The sequence below is a fragment of the Pan troglodytes genome, chromosome 11, assembly GCF_028858775.2.
Source record: "Pan troglodytes isolate AG18354 chromosome 11, NHGRI_mPanTro3-v2.0_pri, whole genome shotgun sequence".
Classification (NCBI taxonomy): domain Eukaryota; kingdom Metazoa; phylum Chordata; class Mammalia; order Primates; family Hominidae; genus Pan; species Pan troglodytes.
Genome location: NC_072409.2, coordinates 95,439,265 through 95,459,263, shown reverse-complemented (window position 1 = coordinate 95,459,263; position 19,999 = coordinate 95,439,265). Strand labels below are relative to the sequence as shown.

General features: G+C 36.4%; 1 protein-coding gene across 5 annotated transcripts in view; it reads right to left on the bottom strand.

Moving 5' to 3' along the window:
* Window positions 1–19,999, bottom strand: part of MLLT3 (MLLT3 super elongation complex subunit) — a 273,944-nt gene that overhangs the window by 103,339 nt on the left and 150,606 nt on the right. For all 5 annotated transcript variants that reach the window (XM_016960673.4, XM_016960675.4, XM_016960674.4 and 2 more), the window contains one exon: window positions 7,416–7,498. In XM_016960673.4, coding sequence (XP_016816162.2) covers window positions 7,416–7,498 — 83 coding nt within the window. The remainder of the gene's footprint in view (window positions 1–7,415; window positions 7,499–19,999) is intronic.

Genomic DNA, 19,999 nt, shown 5'->3' with positions numbered 1-19,999 from the left:
CACAGTAGAAATGCAATAAGTATCTGTGAGATTAATAAGAATGGAATTTTTCTGCATAAATAACTAGGACAAAATAGCATCCTATGCAAAAGAATACAATAATTAGAATTTCCGATACCCAGGTTCAACTCTCAAGCTGTTACTTAAGTTGACTGAACATTTATCCCTCTCTACACATTGATCTTTAGCCACGCGAGGTGAAAATACAGACTCAAGAAAATAATGACATCTCATTTAATTCTCGCTGCTCTGTTTGGGGCAGGTGTGAGCCTTGTTTTATTGTTATAGTACTAATAAATGATGAAACAAAATAATTTGAATCCATTTCTTTTGACTCAAGGGTCTTTGCACCTGAAACTCTCAGAATATAGGAATTAACTACTCAAAATTCATGGTTTCCACCTCCTCACCCAAACTTCCCAAATCATAATCTCCACTCATTTCCTCAGTACCCCTTCACTTCCACTACAATCTGACATGAAATCTACTTTTTCTCTCTCTTATCAGGATGCCATTCTCTCCTGGTTTTCCTCATAGTTTACTGGCTATTCCTTCTCAATCTTCTTCAAGGACTTTCTTCTCTTTCTTCACTGACCTTAAATGTCCTTTACCTTTCTGCGAAGTTTCCCAAGGAGATGACACCCATTCACAAGGAGTCAGTTCCACCTGTGTGACAGTGACTCCCCTAAGTGTATCTCCAACCCAGCTCTCACTGACTGCCATATACATGTGTCCACAGGTTGACTTACGGCAGCATCCAATTCATGCATTATATTAAACTAAAGTTACCTTCATATGTGTCTTTTGTCCTATCCTCTGTTATCTTGGAAAACAGCAATTCTAACTGCTTGCCAAGGTTAAATTACACAAAAATCATTCCCAACTGTTACTTCTTCCTCACTCACTACAGTCAAATTTTCTCTAAGTTCTATTTAGTATTCGTCCTTATGAACTTTCAGATCTACCTATCCTTTCCTCTAAGGCCTACTGTCCTAGCTTAGACCACCACCATTCTTCATTTGATGTCCTCCCTGATTTTGAACTTACCTCATTCTACTTCCCACAGTGACCAGAGAATGATCTTTCTAACACAAAAATCAGATTACAGCTTTCCACTGATATAAAAGCCTTTAATGGTTCATCATTTTCTGCAATAAAATCCCACTTGCTTGGAATAACCATAGCAGTCTCTTACTACCTTTCCTATATTTCTTTTGATTTCTTACTATACTGTTTTTCCACAACTTTGAAGCATCTGCAGTTCCCCAATACTTCACATTAACTCATTCATTTGGCCTTTCACAAGTAATGCTCCCCACACCTAAAATGTCCTCCCTCCCAGCATAGCTTCCCCTCTATTGCCTAGTTAATGCAAACTCATTATTCAAGACCCAGCTAAAGCATTAATTCCTCTGAAAGTCTTTCTTACTCTCCCAATATAATCTGAATTAGATGTCCCTCATAGCATTCCTCTATTAATGTAATTATCACATTTAGTTATGATCATTTTTTATTTATCTGTCTATCCTCTAAGTTATAAAACAGAAGATGTAACTTTAGAATTAATTTTAAAAGGAGGGCAGTTTTCTGCCATGTAACTGGGAGCATAAACTGGTAAAGCCTTTTTGGTAGACATCTTGGCAATATCTATCAACATACCAAATATATATGATGTTTGACCCAGTAATTCTACCTCTAAGAATCTCTTCCATAGAAATATTCAGATATAAGTACAAAAATATACTATTAAATGTTCATGGTAGCATTGCTTAGAATAGCAGGAAACTAAGAATGATCATCATTACCACATAACACCATTCAGGTGTTTAAAAATACTGACTTTGAAAGGCATACTGCTAACTGAATTAAAGGCAAGTCACAGAAAAATATTAAATCATGCCCCTGCCCATCTCTACGCTGACACACATTTTATCTATGCAAATACATGGAGGGAAATCTGGGAAGACTGTACCAAATAGTTAACAATCATTAAATGTAGTCAAAAGACTAAAACTCCTAAGTTCTATTCCATATACTTTTACTAGGAAAATATATACTCCTATACACTTTCTTAAAGAGAAAAACATATTGAAGAATACACATTAATTACCAGCATAAAAAGAATGAGTTAATATCAACATCACTTTATAGTCTACAACAGTCTAAAACAGAACAAAAAACATCACTTTCCAATAAAACCAATGGTAAGCACCACAGAAAATGACTCTCTGAATCCTGCGTATGATTTTTTTAAAGATTTTTTTTAAGTAAGAAAAAAGTACTCATCAACTTGTGCTCTGGCCAACTGAATATCTTCTCTTAGAAGGCAGACATCGACATTATGTCAGTCTATGCTCCTTAGAAAACATTCTTCTTCAAAGTTCAAATGAGAAAGCATGTGCTTGCTCTCTATATATAAATAATACATTTCCTAGAGGTGGAAATTTGTTTTTGGCAATATCAAGCTACCCTCTCTCACTCTGCAGAAGCTTCAGTACTTGACATTTACTCTCTCTTTTCTGAGATCAGATTGAAAGAAAGAAGCCTGCGATCCTTTCAAACATAAATTGATTATGTTTCAGTGTCCCTGTTGGTTTAGAGTTTCTGAAACACACAATTCTCACAAATAGGGTTGTTTTGTTGAGCACAAATACAAAATAAGACAGCATTAACATATACAAACTCAAGAGAAGTACTGACACTCTACCACCCCTCTTGACCCTGACAGCTCAAATAAATGAGCAGAACTGAAGACGAGCTCATTAGAGAAGCAGGAAAAACACAGGATGGGAATGTGACCAAGGACAGGATATCTTTAATACGTGGAATTAAGACTCTTCCATCATTACCTGGAATTATTTTTTCTGCTTTCCCTCATTCCTGTGAAAACTCTGAACAACACTTTTTCATAAACCATTTGATATGGTTTGGCTGTGCCTCCACCCAAATCTCATCTTGAATTGTGGTTCCCATAATCCCCATGTGTCTTGGGAGGTAATTAGATTATGGGGGTGTTCCCTCATGCTGTTCTCATGATAGTAAGTGAGTTCTCACAAGATCTGATGGTTTTATAAGGGGCTTTTCCCCACTTTGCCTGCATTTTTCTCTCCTGCCACCCTGTGAAGAAGGACGTGTTTGCTTCCCCTTCCGCTATGACTGTAAGTTTCTTGAGGCCTTCCCAGCCATGCAGAACTGTGAGTCAATTAAACCTATTTCCTTTATAAATTACCCAGTCTCGGGTATTAATAACAATGTGAGAAGGGACTAATATGCCATTACTATAATGGATGTTTATTCTTCAAGACAGAGTTGAATAAACTCCAGGGATAAATAAAATAATAAATATGCAAAAGAAAGAAATGAACACTCTGAAGCAAGAGCCTAGACCTATTAAATTTTTACCAATGGATCATTTCAGTAACATGAAAAATAAAAAATATATCCAGCTGGACCTTGGGGAATAAGCCAGACTCAGAAAGATGAGTACTGTCTGAGTCCACTTACATGAGATATCTAAAACAGATATCATGTAAGATTTTAAATTCATAAAATCAGAGACTGGAATGGTGGTTACCATGGGCTGGGGAGAGTGGAAAATGAATTGTCAATCAATAGGCATTAAGTTTCAATTAAGTAAGATGAATAAGCTCTAGAGATCTGCTGTGCATTGCAACTATAGTCAACAATAAGGTATTGTACACTTAATACACTTAAAATTTGTTAAAAAACTATATCTCACATTAGGTGCTCTTACAAGTTAAATTAGAAAAAATAAAGAAACAAATATACCTAGCTCAGAGACCTAGATCAGACTATAGCAAATATTTGGTTTCTAAGACATCCTAAGAAAACAAAAAAGTGGCAAAGCAATAATTCCTTTTTTAATTAAGAAATTAGTAACATATAGAAAAGTACTTAAAAATGCTATATCCATGTGCCTTCTACTGAGATTAAACAGATAACACTTCCAGAGATTTGCTTTATCTTTTTCTTTAAAGAAATAAAATTTGGCCAGTCGGGGTGGCTCACACCTGTAATCCTAGCACTTTGGGAGGCAGAGGTGGGCAGATCACTTGAGCTCAGGAGCTCAAAATCATCCTGGGCAACATGGTGAAACCCTGTCTCTACAAAAATTACAAAAATTAGCCGGGTGTGGTGGTGCATGCCTGTGGTCCCAGCTACTTGGGAAGCTGAGGTGGAAGGATCACTTGATCTCAGGAAGTGGAGGCTGCAGTGAGCTGAGACTGCGCCACTGTACTCCAGCCTGGGTGACAGAGTGAAACCCCACCAAAACAAAACAAAACCAACTTTATATATGTAAGCTTCTTCATTCCTCTCCTCCAGTAACTAATGCCCTTAAGTTCCTGTGTTGTCATTCCAACATATGCTCTTATACTAAATACATACCTCTCCAGAACACTATTACTCATTTCAATAATTTCTTTAAAAAATGCACAAATGATATAACCATGCACATATATTTCTGCAACTTTTAAGTCATTATTTTTTGAGATTTACTCATGTTGCCACATTAAGTACTGTACAGAATTCTATGGATTACATAATTACCATTTATTAATCCACATCTCTACATAGGGCCAATTAGGTGTATCCTACTTTTCTATATTACAAACACTGAAATATATATGTATTATTGTGTACATGTGAAAACAGCAATCATTATTATGTATGAAATTTTAAAGAAAGCCTAAAACTAGAAAATAGAAATAAGCTAATCTATACACTAAACAGAAAATCTACAATGTTCCAAATGTGTCTATTTTATAATGGCCACAAAGGAAGAGATGTTTTTCATCTCATATGCTGCTTTCTTCCTTTATATTTTAAGAAAATAAAATCCCTCACAAAATGAATATATGTTTTACAGTCATAATGACTACCCAATGTGCCTTCATTATATCTTGCTTTTATTCTGTTCTATGAATTTCAAGAAGACTGAAGTGTGTGTGTGTGTGCACACGCATGCGTGTGTGTGCGTGCGTGTATGGTAGGGAGTGATACTTGCTGCCTCTTCATCCTTTACTTGTTTTCTTCTTAAATCTGGCATATGGGGAAATTCCAGTTATTTTTGTAAAGCAGGAAACTGAGAAATTCATAAAACAGATTCCTCTGTTCAACTCAGAGCTTGTACAAATGACCAGAAGAGTTAAAAACAAGAAAAGAGAGAAGATACTTCATTGCATCATTATTTCAAAACTGAAGTCAATGCAATGTCAAACTAACTTTGCTGGTGGGAAGACAGTGATATAATCATAACCATTATGGTCTTCTCATAAGAGATCATAATTGCCTATTCTTTAATTTCTTTGAGTTAAGAACTTTGCTGGCTTGAAGGGCTAGATTCTTCCTATGGTGTAGCCCAATCCCTAGATGAAATTAAAACACTGGCTATGAGGATGTGACAAGAGGGAAGAAAAGCACCATATGATCTTCATCACTTAAACTTCTAACATATTAAAACGGTAGTGGGGAATATGGGAGATAGAGACAGGCTCTAAATTCCTTCCCACAAACATACCACTTAAATTAAAAATACACTGAAAAGTGAGCAAAATGAGATATGAACAGTCTCTTCTCCAAAAAAAATAAAAATGAACAACGAGCACATGAAAAAATGTTCAAACTCATAAATCATCAAAGAAATGCACATAAAACCAAAATGAGGTATACTTCACATCTACTAGGATGACTATAATAGAAAATAACAAGTAACAAGTATTGGAGAAATTGGTAGTGAAGGAAAAACAGAAGAAATAAAAGAAAGCCAAAAACCATTTTCTTAAGGGAAATTGAACTTGAAATGAGAAAAATGAGCACTTCAATATGAAAGTATATCACGTCAACAGACATAAATACATCTCGACAAATTTGATTTGATGACAAATATGTCAACGATTCAGTGGTATCACCACTACGAAAGATAATCATTATTCTAGCAAAGAGTTATTGCTAGAAGGCACAGAAATTAGGAGCATAGCCAATGGAGAGAAAGACCTAGATCACGAATCTCGTTTTAACACTTTGTAACTGCTGAATTGAGGACTGAGACTGCTGTAAGTTAAAAAGGCCAGTGTGACACTGTTCCAGTGGAAGGGATTGCACATTAAGGAGTGGCTTATCAGTGGTTCTCTTACTTACTGAGCATCAGAAGGACTAGTAAATATGCAGATTCCTAGGCCCTGCCTCCAGAGATTCTGATTTGATACATCTGGGTAGAATTTGAGAATCTCATTTCTAACCTGTTCTTAGGGTAATGCTAATGCTATCCCAAGAACCATATTTTACTGAGCACTGGTTTGGATAACATGACATTCTATTTGCTCAGTTCCTTAAAAGAAAAAAAAACCAATTACCTGACTTTTCAGCAGGTTTTAGAAATTATGATATCTCTGGAGGAAAAATAAGGAATATGATATAATAATTAGCATTTTGAAGTGCTTATCTATAAGTTACTATTCTAAATACTTTGCATAAGTTTATTTTATCTAATCCCACTAACCACCTTATGAGGTAAGTACTCTTATCTCCTCATTTCATAAATAAGGAAAGTAAGCCCCACAGAGGTTGACCAATTTGTCTGGTATTATACAGTCTGTGTGTTATGCCACATATCTACTGCTAAAAACTTTTTTTTTTTTTGAGAAAAAAAAATGGAGCCTCACTCTGTCACCCAGGCTGGAATGCAGTAGTGCGATCTCGGCTCACTGCCATCTCCGTCTCCCAGGTTCAAGTGATTCTCTTGCCTCAGCCTCCTATGTAGCTGGAATTACAGGCATCCACCACCATACTCGGCTAATTTTTGTATTTTTAGTAGAGACGAGGTTTCACCATGTTGGCCAGGCTGGTCTTGAACTCCTGACCTCAAGCGATCCGCCCGCCTCGGCCTCCCAAAGTGCTGGGATTACAGGTGTGAGCCACCGCGCCTGGCCTGAAAACTTTTAAATCCAGCAAAATCCATGTATCTGAAGTTGAAATAACTATATACATGTATGGTGTGGGTACCAGTTAAAGATAAAATGAGATTATTCTTTGCAAGCCTCAAAAAAATTCTACAGACATGAAAATGAGAAAAGAAGCATTTTACTGAAAAACTATAATTCTTCTTTTCTATTTTACAAACATATTTATCTTTTCCAAAATGGTAATCACTCCTCTCTTTAAAGGAACACTTAATGAATTTCACATAATCTGACTTCATATAATTAAAATTATCTTCTTCTAGCCACTTCCTTGATAATTAAGGGTAATGATAGCCAAAATTCCTAGAAGACAAATTTAACTTTTATTTTAAAATCATCTAGTGACAGAAGTGCTTATGAGTCAAAATTATTTTAAACATCATTTGGCTAATGGTGGATCGTCTACTGAAAGATTAATGGGTAAAGATTACATACCTTGTTTTTAAAATAAACCTCAATTGGCAAAATGAAACCAGCATACCCAGATTCTTCTACTTTGTAAGGTGGATCTTTGCACACTGCAACATTAAAAAAGAAAATAGGTAAGATGAGAATAATAGACAAAAAGACATTCTTCTTTAAAAAAAAAAAAAAATCCCATTCTACCATCTAGATCACACGCAATTTTCATAGCCCCTTGCCAAACTCCCAGTTGAGTCTCCGATCTATCCTTTATTTCTTCTCCAGAAACTATAACAATAATTTCTCTTATGTAAAGCAGATATGTAAGTCATTTATTCAAATCTTGGGGGAGAATAGCTCATCACAGTCAACCATGATTATTAATGAGTGAACTTCACTTGTTATTACCCTGCCCAAAAGCTTTAGGGAAACTGATGATTGTTCCCTATGACCCAAAGTTTGAAAAGAACTGTAAGCTTCCTAACAAGAGTATTATCTACGTCTAGTCTTTGATGCAAATCACTCCCCACCTTAACTTCTGACTTGTCTGAGATGTCCTGACTTCTTCTTTTTTTTTTTTTTTTTTCCTGAGACGGAGTTTCACTCTTGTTACCCAGGCTGGAGTGCAATGGTGTGATCTCGGCTCACCACAACCTCCGCCTCCCTGGTTCAAGCAATTCTCCTGCCTCAGCCTCCCGAGTTAGCTGGGATTACAGGCATGCGTCACCACACCAGGCTAATTTTGTATTTTTAGTAGAGACGGGGTTTCTCCATGTTGGTCATGCTGGTCTTGAACTCCCGACCTCAGGTGATCTGTCCGCCTCAGCCTCCCAAAGTGTAGGGATTACAGGCATGACCCACCATGCCTGGCCTAGAGATGTCCTGACTTCTATGCCATCCTCTTTCCTTAGAAAATCCCAAACCCAGAGTTTCTCAATGACGCATAACCTCCCTCCTTCACCCACCTAAAAGGAATGTTTACTAAAATACCAATATACATGTAAACACTTAAGATCTAATCACATCATAAGAATACACAAGAAACAATAAGGCTTTTATTTCTCATGGAGTTAAAAGGAAGCAAGACTATTAGGCAAGCTCTTGGGGAATGAGAGACCCTAAGAACCCAAATAGGATTTCATTCCACTAAAATTTCAATTAAACGAAAATCATTCACAAGCCAACTGAAACCATTCTAGTTAAGACTGCATTTTGGTGGTATCACAAAGTAAACACGTACATGCCAAATATCAAGGCCACACACACTGATGCCCTGAGTCCTCTTCAGCAGCCCCAGTTTACCTGTCCTTTTGTCACCTACCAAAACCCCTCTGCTTCATTCCAATGCATTTCCCCCAAATGTGCCCAGCATTTCCCACCAGTGCCTTGTCCTCCTTCTATCCCTTCCATCACACCTTGAAGCTACTCTTAGTATCCTCTGCAAATTGAAATTCTACTTTCTTCACAAGATCTTTCTAAACCACAAAGCATTACCATCTCTTTTCCTTTTATCCTCCCAAAAAGTTAACTGCCTGAATCAGTACCTTGACACTGAACAGAGTTCCTTATGACCATATTTTGAAGGATCTTGTCTGCTAATTTCCTTTCACTTCTCAAGGACAGGAAGCACATTCACCTCAAGAAGATAGAGTGTCAAGGGCTCAGGCGACAGCAGCCCAGAATACTTGGGTACCAATCCATGATCCTCCTCAGACTAGGCGAGCTACCTCTGCAAAATTATTTCATCTTAGATCTCTGGGTTCCTCTTCTAGACAATCTGAAGACTGAACAAGGTGACCATTACGAACTGAATGTTTGTATTCCCCTAAACCTCGTAAACTGAAATCCTATCAGGAGGTAGGAACTTTTGAAGGTGATTAGGTCATGAAGGTGGAAACCACATGAATGGGATTAGCACCGTAGAGAGCTCTCTTGCCCCTTCCTGTATGTGAGGACATGGTGAGAAGACAGCAGTCTGCAACTCTGAGGAGGGCCCCCACCAGAATCCCACCATGCTGGCACTCTGATCTGGGACTTTCAGTCTCCAGAACTGTGAGAAATCCATTTGTGTTGTTTATAAGCCATCCAGTGGATGGTACTTTGTTAAAGCATCCTGAATGGGTAAGCACAGTGATTGATGTGTGTAAAAGATGCAGCACAGGGCCTGGCGCATAAGTTCTCAGTAAGTGACTGAAGCCAGGGAGGAAATCTAAACATAAAACACCCAATTGCCATGTAGCCTTTTGGATGAAAATAAACAGGATGCAGCAAGCAAGAGCCCTAGATTTGGGTCAGAAGACTCAGGTCCACAGCCCTGGATTGAATATTCTCTAGACAGCCTATATTTTCTCTCCCTTTAGAGAAGAGGAAACACCATCTACACAACTGAAGGCACAGCCATCGACATACAAGGAGACTATATGTAAGGAAACAGAAGCGCGAGGCATTTTTATTACAGAAATGATGTTGATAATGTACCTGGAAATTGGTTAGACATTCCACAAGCAAAAATATGGTTACAAAACGGTAAACTGAAGCCCACCTTAGGAAAATTGCCCCAAACTGACATCCGAAGAAGTAAATCAAGAATGAGGCATCTCACATGACCTTATAAGTTTCTCTAATAGAAAAACGAAAACGTGAAAAGATCCAGAGTGGCTTCAGTCTTGCATTCACTGACCACCTGTCAACCGATCATGAATATTCAAATACTGTGAACACTGGAGACAAGTGAGAGAGTCTCACTAAACGCATTGAGCAGCCCCCACCCCACCTTAGCAAGAAGGCTAGTGTTATGCTTATGACACTTCCAGGCTGCAAAGCCCCTTTTCAGAACAGCAATTTCAGTGTCAGGTTGCTTGGGATTAATCATGCCAATGTCATTGGAAGGTAGTTGATTTTGTGGGCTGCTGCACATGCCAGAAAAGTTATACCTGATCCTCTATATACCCTTTAGTATAATTCATTTTCTCTATTCTGAATGCAAATTGCTCCTATTAACAGAAACAGCTGTTAATGAGCACATCTTATCGTTGAGTATCTTTGGATTTTTTTTTCCCCACCCTTTAAAGGAAATGACTTGCTACGTACTAATATTGTATAGAAGTGTGATTAAAAGAAACTGTTTACCAAATCATATAATTATTTTTAAATGCAACAATTTCATCAATAACAATGAACAATGTCTGTAAACCCCTGAGTTCTTAATTAGAAGCAAACAATAGGAACTTTTTACACACAATAAACAGGCTAGAAAATCAGTAGCCATGTAAATAAAAACTTACAGTTCTAATCTGAAGAAAGTCAAATTAGGGGAAGTTGTTTATTTATTTGGATATTTTATGATCAGAATTAGTATGACTTTCTTAGTTCAAAAGAAACAGAGGTTAAAACTTAGAAACATTTTAGCCAGTAGGGATACTACATTAGATATAAAGCAATTCTTTTTTAAACAAGTAGAACCATGTTTGGGAGGGATCACCTTCTGTCACTTGCAACACTTCTTCATTGAGAGTCTCTTCTCTCACTGCATCAAGTTTATGATAGCTAAGCATTCTAAACCCTTAAACTAATTCTTCCTCTTGATTGTTCAAGAATCAGATCATCCTTAAGCTCTATGTCATAAAAGGCCAAGTTTCAGAAGCTACTGAAGGAATATTCACCTTTAGAAAGCCATTAAAATCTTTAGGTGACAATAAAATGGGATAATTAACATTTACTTTTTAAATTCTCATGTTCTATTATATGCATATGCATTCTCACATATTAATTCAGGCAAAATCATTAAAAGCTTTTTTCATCTGTAAATATCCAGCCCAGATGTTAGCTCTTTCAGAACATCTCCCTTGGCTCTCTTCCATAATCTTGTTGCAATGAACAGGTCAGAAGGTAAGTCATTTCCCTCTCAGACTCCTCCACTAGGCAGACCCCCTTCAAAGTCAGCAACCACAATCATTATTCATCTCTGTAAGGCCTGACACTACTATTGAGCCAAATAATATGTACCCAACAAATGTTTGTCAAATTTAACTTTTAAAAGACTCATGCTGCCCTTCACTGATTTACCACTGCCAAAGAAGTTGTTTTTCCAATAGAAGTGGTGAGTTGACAGTAACCAATCAAATTCTTCTCCAAACTCGCTACAATCAACATAAACTTTTAAAGCTTTTAAAAAATTGGCGCAGGTGATAGAAAAGTGTTGCCACAGAGGAAATTTTTCTTGAGTACTGTGGAACTGGTCCTAGTTCTGAGAGCACCACATGTTAAGCAATTGAGTTAATCAACTGGGCCAGAAGATCTCTAAGGCCATTTTGAAACTAATATTCAACAGCCGTAAATAACCGCTCCCCTTCTCCTCTCCATCCACACATTACTACCCATGTACTCCAAGACTCTAATTGGGAGAGGTTTTCAAAACTCTCTTTGTCTAATTAATCCCGTGTACCATGTAAGGTCTATTAGGATACTATAATGAAAATTCATGCCTGAGAGAAACAGACCAAAGTTTTTGTTTGTTTAAAAAGAAGTGTAATTGGGTTTAATTGCATTTTTCCCTGAAATGTCTTTTCAAAATACCAGACACAATATAGATTCAAATATATAATATGTAGTATGACGCTAACCATACATTGACCAATAACCTATTTAATTTTTAGTTGGAAAACATGTACACAAGGAAGAAAAACACATGGAAAGGGGGAAAAGAAAATGATTTGGCAAATTTGCAATAAGCAAGGACTTTTAATTAGTTAGAAATAAGTCAAACCCTTACTTATTAAAAGTCCTTACTGAAAATTTTAATATTCTCGTTTAGAAGTAAAAGATTTGACGAAGAGCTATGCTTGGTACAGAGAAATAAATGCTCTGTAAATGAATAAATATATTTGTGCTTATATAATAAATTATATATATTCAATAAATAAATGTAATTAATAGGAACTATTTTTTTAGCACCAAAAGAAAAAACTCTGCCAACTCCATAAGACCTTCATTTAAACTTTAGAAGTATTATTAGGCAACAGTTTTTTCCCGAAACCTCAGGAAAACAGCTGGTAGATTCCTCTCCAGAGCATCCCTTTACCCTATTTGTTTTGATGCTATGATTTATGGCCATCTGAATACTTTTGTTAAGAACATGGCCCAGTTGCCCATTGATAATTATTGGCTTTACTTTATTTACTGTGCAGAGAGCCCTTCAGGAAGGAAACACATCAAACTCTCTCTATATATAGACTGGTTATTACTACTGCTTTGTGCCAAATGTCCCTTCCAGCTTTAGTATTTTGGACTCCCTCACTTCCTGCTTCACTTCTACTACATCAGAGCCCCCAGGAATGGGGCAAACAAGATCCTGTTCAGCCCATCTCTCCGCACCCAAACTGTTCTGCACAAGCATCTGGAAGTCTAGAGCCAGCGTCTGAAAGTCTGAGCATCAGAGGGTAGCTTACCGCACCTACCACTACAAGGCTTTACAGTCAAGACATTTTGAAAACAAAAATCAACAGTTGAGTTTTGTTTTTATTTTTAAAAGCACACACAAAAAGATTCACCATTGATTTTATTCATCCCACTTCAAAACAGATTATTCCTAAAGAACAAAATTTTAAAAAGTTTTCCCTCTTTTGTGTTTTATTTCCTCCATTTCCTTGAACAAGAATTAAAGATAACATCAACAAATACATTGAGTTGTGTGTTGAGTTGTTCTCACCTTTTGGATCTTTTAAAAAATTCAAATGCAATTCTAAAAACCTAATTGCTTCCTATACAATAAGGAACTGTAGCCACCCAATATAACTGTCTAATTAACGTTCATAAAGTTTTAAAGACACAAACTAGATACAGTTAGCAGAGAAGATGCAGACCACCTGTCCACCTCCTCTGGACTCACCACTCAAGGCCTGACTCAATAGCACCACCTCTGGCGAGTCTTCTGCCAATACTCAAAACAAAAAATGGTCATTTCTCTCTTCTACCTTTTTCTCATTGCATCATATTAGCTAATCCTAATACATCTGCTACCATCAAGTCCCATCCTCATCTCTACTTAATTCAGAGCTTTCCAAAAGCTAATGCTGTTTCTCACACCTCCTCTCATTCCTTATCCCAGACCATCATTTATGAAATTGAGTAAATTTGTGAAACATAACTTTAGCATGAGTTTTAAAAGAAGGGATAGAGTAAGACTGACAGTTGAGGATAAAGTATACAAGGCCTGGGCAGCAAGCAGAAAGTGTGAACAAAGGTATCAGGAGAGTAAAATTCAATATAATGAGACAGTCGGTATAAGCAGAAACATTGAAAACAATGAAACAACAGACAATACAAATAAAGTTTACATTTGTATAGAGAACGTCATGCTACACACACTCAGAAATTCATGTCAAAAGTCCACGAGGGGAAAAATGGATTGCACTCGTAAAGGAGGGATTATTGAATTTGAAATGTTACAGAGAACCCCTAGATTTGGAATAAGAATTTGAGACTCCAAATTGGCTATATTGCAAAAATCTTAATGATGATACATAAAAATTACTTCACTTGTTAGTAATTTGGAATGTTTACTTATGTATTCAGTATATCCCTGGCTTCTCTTTCAAGGGGGTGGGGGGGAGGAGAAATTTTCTTTAACATACGCACAACATTTTCAGCTTTCTAAGGAGTTTAGTCATTAGAGTTAGCAAAGCCCATGTAGCTGAGGTTAAGTCAATACATTTCATCTTAAGGGAATATAACAGCTATGTTAAAACAGGACTGCTTTCACAATCATTTCTTCAAGGAACGTATAACAAATAAGCCAGCAAAATTCAGAAGTTTCCCAAAACTAGGTAATATTATTAATTGTTAGGAAATACTAAATATAATTTCTCAGGCTTACATCTTTCACTAAAATTGATAGTGCTTCTCCTAGCAACTTCCCCCAAGTTCCTTCAATATAACTCAGTATACAGAATTGTTTCAAATGATTAGCCTAGTGGAAACAGATGTCCAGGCTAATATGATGGGAAATAGAAAAACTGTATCTTCAGAGAAGGTTCAACCTAGAAACAGACCTAATTTTTTATTGAAAATTATACAAATGGAAAAATCTTGAGACTTGTATTCCAAGAATTATTATCATTTTCTTAAAGTTAAACCTTGGGCAAAATATTCATATTTCAGAAAGTCCATCTGGAAAAGCAACACTAGCTACACAGAAAATGATCTTCTAGGAAAGTAACTAAGAACTGTTCCCATATTTGGTGGGAACATTTTCATTTCAGTGTGTACTACTACATCATAAAAGTTGGTCATCTGAAACCCCAGTTCTTCTTGGTGGCTTTTTAAAATAAAATATATAAAAAACCATTGAAGAGTATCACTTCCTAAAACAATCACCTTTTGATTTCTGTAGGTAGCGGAAAAAACAAACCTTGGGACAGCCCTCTGGCATCAAAATTTTACCCAGGCTTCCATGTACTACTTCTGGCCGAGCCATTGCTAAAACTGGAACTGTTTTTTATTTAGGAAAAAAAAAGAATTTTAATGTGTTAATTTATAAAATTATACTTTTCATTAATATTAACGCATTTCTTCTCAATAATAATAGCCAAATTAATTAAATTCAACAAGCACTACAAAATCTTAAGGCTACAAAGATAAGACGAGTCCTGCTCAGTCTAACCAGAGACCGTTGCCTGCTAAGTACAAGTTCTATTCTAGGGACTGTGGATAGAGCAATAAACGTAATTGACAGGTCCCCTGCACTTAATAAACTTATATCCACTGTTGGGAGACAAAGGGAGGAAGTGGAGAGAAAGACAACATGCATATATAAAATACTGAGAAAGTACTGAGTGACAAGTGCTACATAAAAATAACAGTATAGAATAATAAAAGTGCTATGATAATAAAACAGACTAAAAGAATAGGAGCTCTTTTTTATCTTAGAATCATAGTCCCTCTTTAAGGAAGTGGCATTTAAGTTGAGACCTGAAAGAAAGAAAAAAAGGGGGGAGGGTATGTGTTGGCCTGGCAGGAAAAAATGACATTTATATTGGTTACAGAGGAAGATGTGCAAACAATCTAAAGCCTGTCCTTATACTCACCTCCAGCACTACTTAGCCCCTTACCTGATTTCTTCCTGTATAACTGAGGTGAAAGCCATTTCTTCCTTCCTAAACATTTCCTACTTGGGCTTCTCTTACATGAATTCACCATGTAATAACCCACACAGGTCTGGCTCTTATAATTTCATGATAATCTCGTTTCTCATATCTTAAATTCTCCTAAAGCTATAAACCCCCAAGAGCTTATAATGACTCTACATTATAAAGATTTTATAAGTAGATATAATTCTTGGGAATTTATATAACCTATTTTTTCTTTTTCAATCTGTCCCTTGAAATTCCAGAGTTCCTAAACACAATGAATGTGGACTAAGGAATACCAAAGCATAAAAAAGCAGCAGATTTTGAGTGCAGTTTAAGAAAAGGAAAGATAACAGGTGAAAAGCTATCTACACAAGGGAGGGAAATAGTGTTGCAGGAAAAAAAATTACATGGTTCAGGAGAGAAAGGGGAAAAGTACAAAAAGAGATAATGTTCAAATTATTAATATACAGTAGTTCTAATTTTCTCAAACGTATATTCACCTTAAAAGGATAATTTTCAACTGAAATAGATGGGTGTTGTTCTTTTAATAAATGCACTGTATGAGAGTTACTTTTAAATACTCTACACCCATATTCTCTTACCTAACATGAAATTTCATTTTTTATTCTGACCCTTTTTCTCCAAATGCAGAGGACAACAAAATTGTGTTACACACAACAGTTATCAATTGCAGTAGGGTGATAGAAATGGCAATGTGTTATAAAATAATCAAATATAATAAATCAAAATTAAAACCCATTTCTGAGTTTTAAAAAATAGCCTAGGAGACCATCAGAACCTAACTTGACAGAAACACCAAAACGTGATGGCTCAATATTAATTTTTGCTTTATTCCCTTTTCCAGGACAGGATCCAAAATTGTCCTAACTTCAGAGGAAGGATTAAGAACAAGATTTCTTTTCAGCATCTTGTGAGCTCTACTTTTTTTCCCCCCTGCATGGCATTTGGCATAGTGGTAGCCTATCCTAAATATCCTAATTGATTTAAACTCCATTAAACATTAAAAACAAAGACTGAATGAGGGTGATGTTAATATGATGACGACAGTTTATACAGGGTACATATAGGAGTATAGTTTCTGTTTAGGCTGACAATCTTTCAATCTTCTTCAAGAAACCAGGGAAAATCCAGTTTCTCCACTTTTCTCAAGCAAGGATTTCCAAACTGTGTTCCAGGAAACCCTACATCCTTGCAAGCTGTTTAGGTGATTCTACAAAAAGGGTATTTGTCCCAAACAATGAAAAACTGAACAGTGGAAGGACTCATCATAGTTTTAGATACAGGTTGAATATCTCCTATCCAAAATGCTTGGGATCAGAGGTTGATTTTGGATTTTAGATTTTTTAGGATTTTGGAATATTTGCCTATACTTAAGGTTCAGATTTTAAATGCAAAAATCCCAATCCAAAATGCTCCAGTGATTATTTCCTTTGAGTGTCATATTGGCATTCAAAAGTTTCAGATTTTTGAGCCATTTTGGATTTCCGATTTTCAAGTTAGGGAGACTTAACCTGCACAGTGTTAGTGTCCCCTTAACATTATGTGAAAAAAAGCCATGGCTAAAACAAAATCTGAAACCACTGTTCAAAAGCATGTACATTATGAAGTTTTAGCTACATCATTTAAGTAAACCTACTTTTACAGAGTATGGGGTTTTTTTGCTTGCTCCTATCAAACATAGTATCAGTTTACTGTTTTCTCCCTACCCTGACTATAGAAGTGAGAAACACACAGATCTCTCAGGTTTGTAACTCTGGCATGTCTTTGGGCTAAATAGATAACAGGATAAAGAACAGCTTTTATTCAACTCTGCAGGTCACCTTTTACAAAATACCTTCTGATTATCAAATGTGGTACTAATTGCATAGTATCTCTCATGGTCTCTGAATTGCAGGAATTACTAAGTAGGGGGACAAATATAAGAGCACAAACATAAATGAAAGAGAAATCAAAACAAACATAAAAACTACTAGTAGTCAATGTTATAGGAGGTTGCTCACAAACTGAAATGCTTAGGGAACAAACCAGGGAGAAGCAGAGACAGAGTCAGTCATTGGGGCTTAATATTAGTTTGTTTTAAAGGAAGCAGGTATGACTGTCAAAAGGAAGAAGAAAATAAAATTCTAATGAGCAGTAATGATTCTAGAAAAGCTTGGTATAAGTAGATTATAATACAAGCTAGAGTATATATGAAACATTCCACAGTAGAGCAACTGAATTAGGTATTTCTTAACAGTTCTTTTCAAACTAGAGACACTATGAAAATAAGAGGGAGGTTAAAAAACAAAAAGAGAGAGAGAGAACCGGATATTGGCAAAGAGTTTTTTTTTTTTTCAATTGAGACAAGCTCTCACTATGTTGTCTAGGTTGGACTTGAACTCCTGGCATCAAGTGATCCTCTCGCCTCAGCCTACCAACTAGCTGGGACTACAGGCTGCACCACCATGCCCTGCTTAAGATTTTAAAAGTCCAGGCCAGGCTCAGTGACTCATGCCTGTAATCCCAGCACTTTGGGAGGCTGAGGTAGGTGGATCACGAGGTCAAGAGAAGGAGAACATCCTGGCCAACATGGTGAAACCCCGTCTCTACTAAAAATACAAAAATTAGCTGGGTGTGGTGGCACGCGCCTGTAGTCCCAGCTACTCAGGAGGCTGACGCAGGAGAATCGCTTGAACTCGGGAGGCGGAGGCTGCTGTGAGCCGAGATCATGCCATTGCACTCCAGCCTGGCGACAGAGTGGCACTCCATCTCAAAAAATAAAATTAAAAAATAAAAAATAAAAGTCGATGAGCAGATTTAATCTTATTTAGGAGTAATAAAAAATCGCTATTTTGAGAATAGAAGCAAAGGTAACCAAATAATGCACAAAGCATATTGCCTATTGCCCCAAATAAACAAAGAGAACAGAGAATACAGAAAATGAAGACTAAATACGAAGAAAGAGGAGGAAAAAGGAGGCTGAAGGTTAAGATGCTGTCAGAAATTATGACTGTACCTCAAATACAAAAGTAGGAATTATCATGTATGCTGCTGAAGCTTACTGTAATAATTGGCAGGTGTTTTCCTCACTTAAATCAAGGGCTCATTGAAAACTTTAATTTAGCAACAGGCAGCATTTTGCGGAAGAGGCAGGTATGTATAACGTGGAGACAGAGAAGTTTAGTGGTCGAGAGCCAGAGCCTTTGAGAAAGATCCTTAGGTTGAGATCCCATCTTGGACATATTATGTTCAGTTCCCTCATTTACAAAGTGAAGCTAATGCTATTGCCTACTTCATATAGCTCCTATAAACTTTAAGAGATTATCCATGCTAGAAAGCATGAGATAGTCCCTTAACTTTTAAAACACTTTCTGAAAACTAGAAATCACTCAGTTATCTAATAGTAGTCAGATGCAAACCATAAATATTAGAGAATTTTTTGGACTTCTTCCCCCAAACAGTGAAATACATATATTTGCCATCAGTATAATTAAATATTCCTAAATTTGTTTTTATTTTTGCTGTCATAGCTCCTTGACAGGGATATGTGAAAAAAGAAAATGTTCCTCACTTGGAGTTCTTTTAGCTCAATCCACCACTAAAGGTACTATTAGCAGTGAGGCCACACTAATCAGCCCACCTAGAAACTCGTGAAGCCCAAGTGAGCACATATTGTGAAAAAGCTTTAAGTAAGGCTTCCGAGGTTATGTACTAAAGCAGGAACACTGAAATATTGTAATAAAACAAATGAGTAGAAAATGGAAATGTAATCTGAGTTTGAGTCCTGTGATGCAGTAAAAGAAAAATTAATGGGGAATCAGGGGACCTGGTTCTGGCTCCATTTCTATCACAAACTAGCCATTTGTCCTTTAACCACTTACTCTAGCCCTCCTCTGTCACATAAGAAGCCAGCTTCCATTTCAGAGGCTGCTTCCACATCTAAAATCCTAACATTCAAAGGACCAGTCATACATGTTACTTCTACTCTAACTTGAAAGCAAATGCATTTTTTCATTATCTTTGTTTAAGCATAAAACATTTATCAGCTAAACACCACATCTGCTGTTAACACAATCAGGAAACTGAGACAAAACAAGCAAACAAACAACAAAAATGAAGGGATTTAAAATCACACTTGAATTGTTTTAAATATATTTGGTAAAGCCATTTTTCTTAAAGAGAGAACAACTATATTTTTTATTAGACCATTAAATAAAGGAATACTAAATAAAACAGGAAATACTAAATATAAAGGAATACTAAATATTGCCCCCGTGCAATAAAAAATAAATTAGATTTTCATTGTTTCCATTCTTACTTGGGAGTCACCTTAAATGTGTCAAATAAAACCCTGTTTTACATGTATAAATCAAACCAGCAATTTGATTCCTCAGGAACTTGGTATAATTTAGTTAGAGTGGCATATGAACTCCAGTATTAAGAAATGAAACAACAGAACATACCTGGCAGCATTTATGAGAAACATCA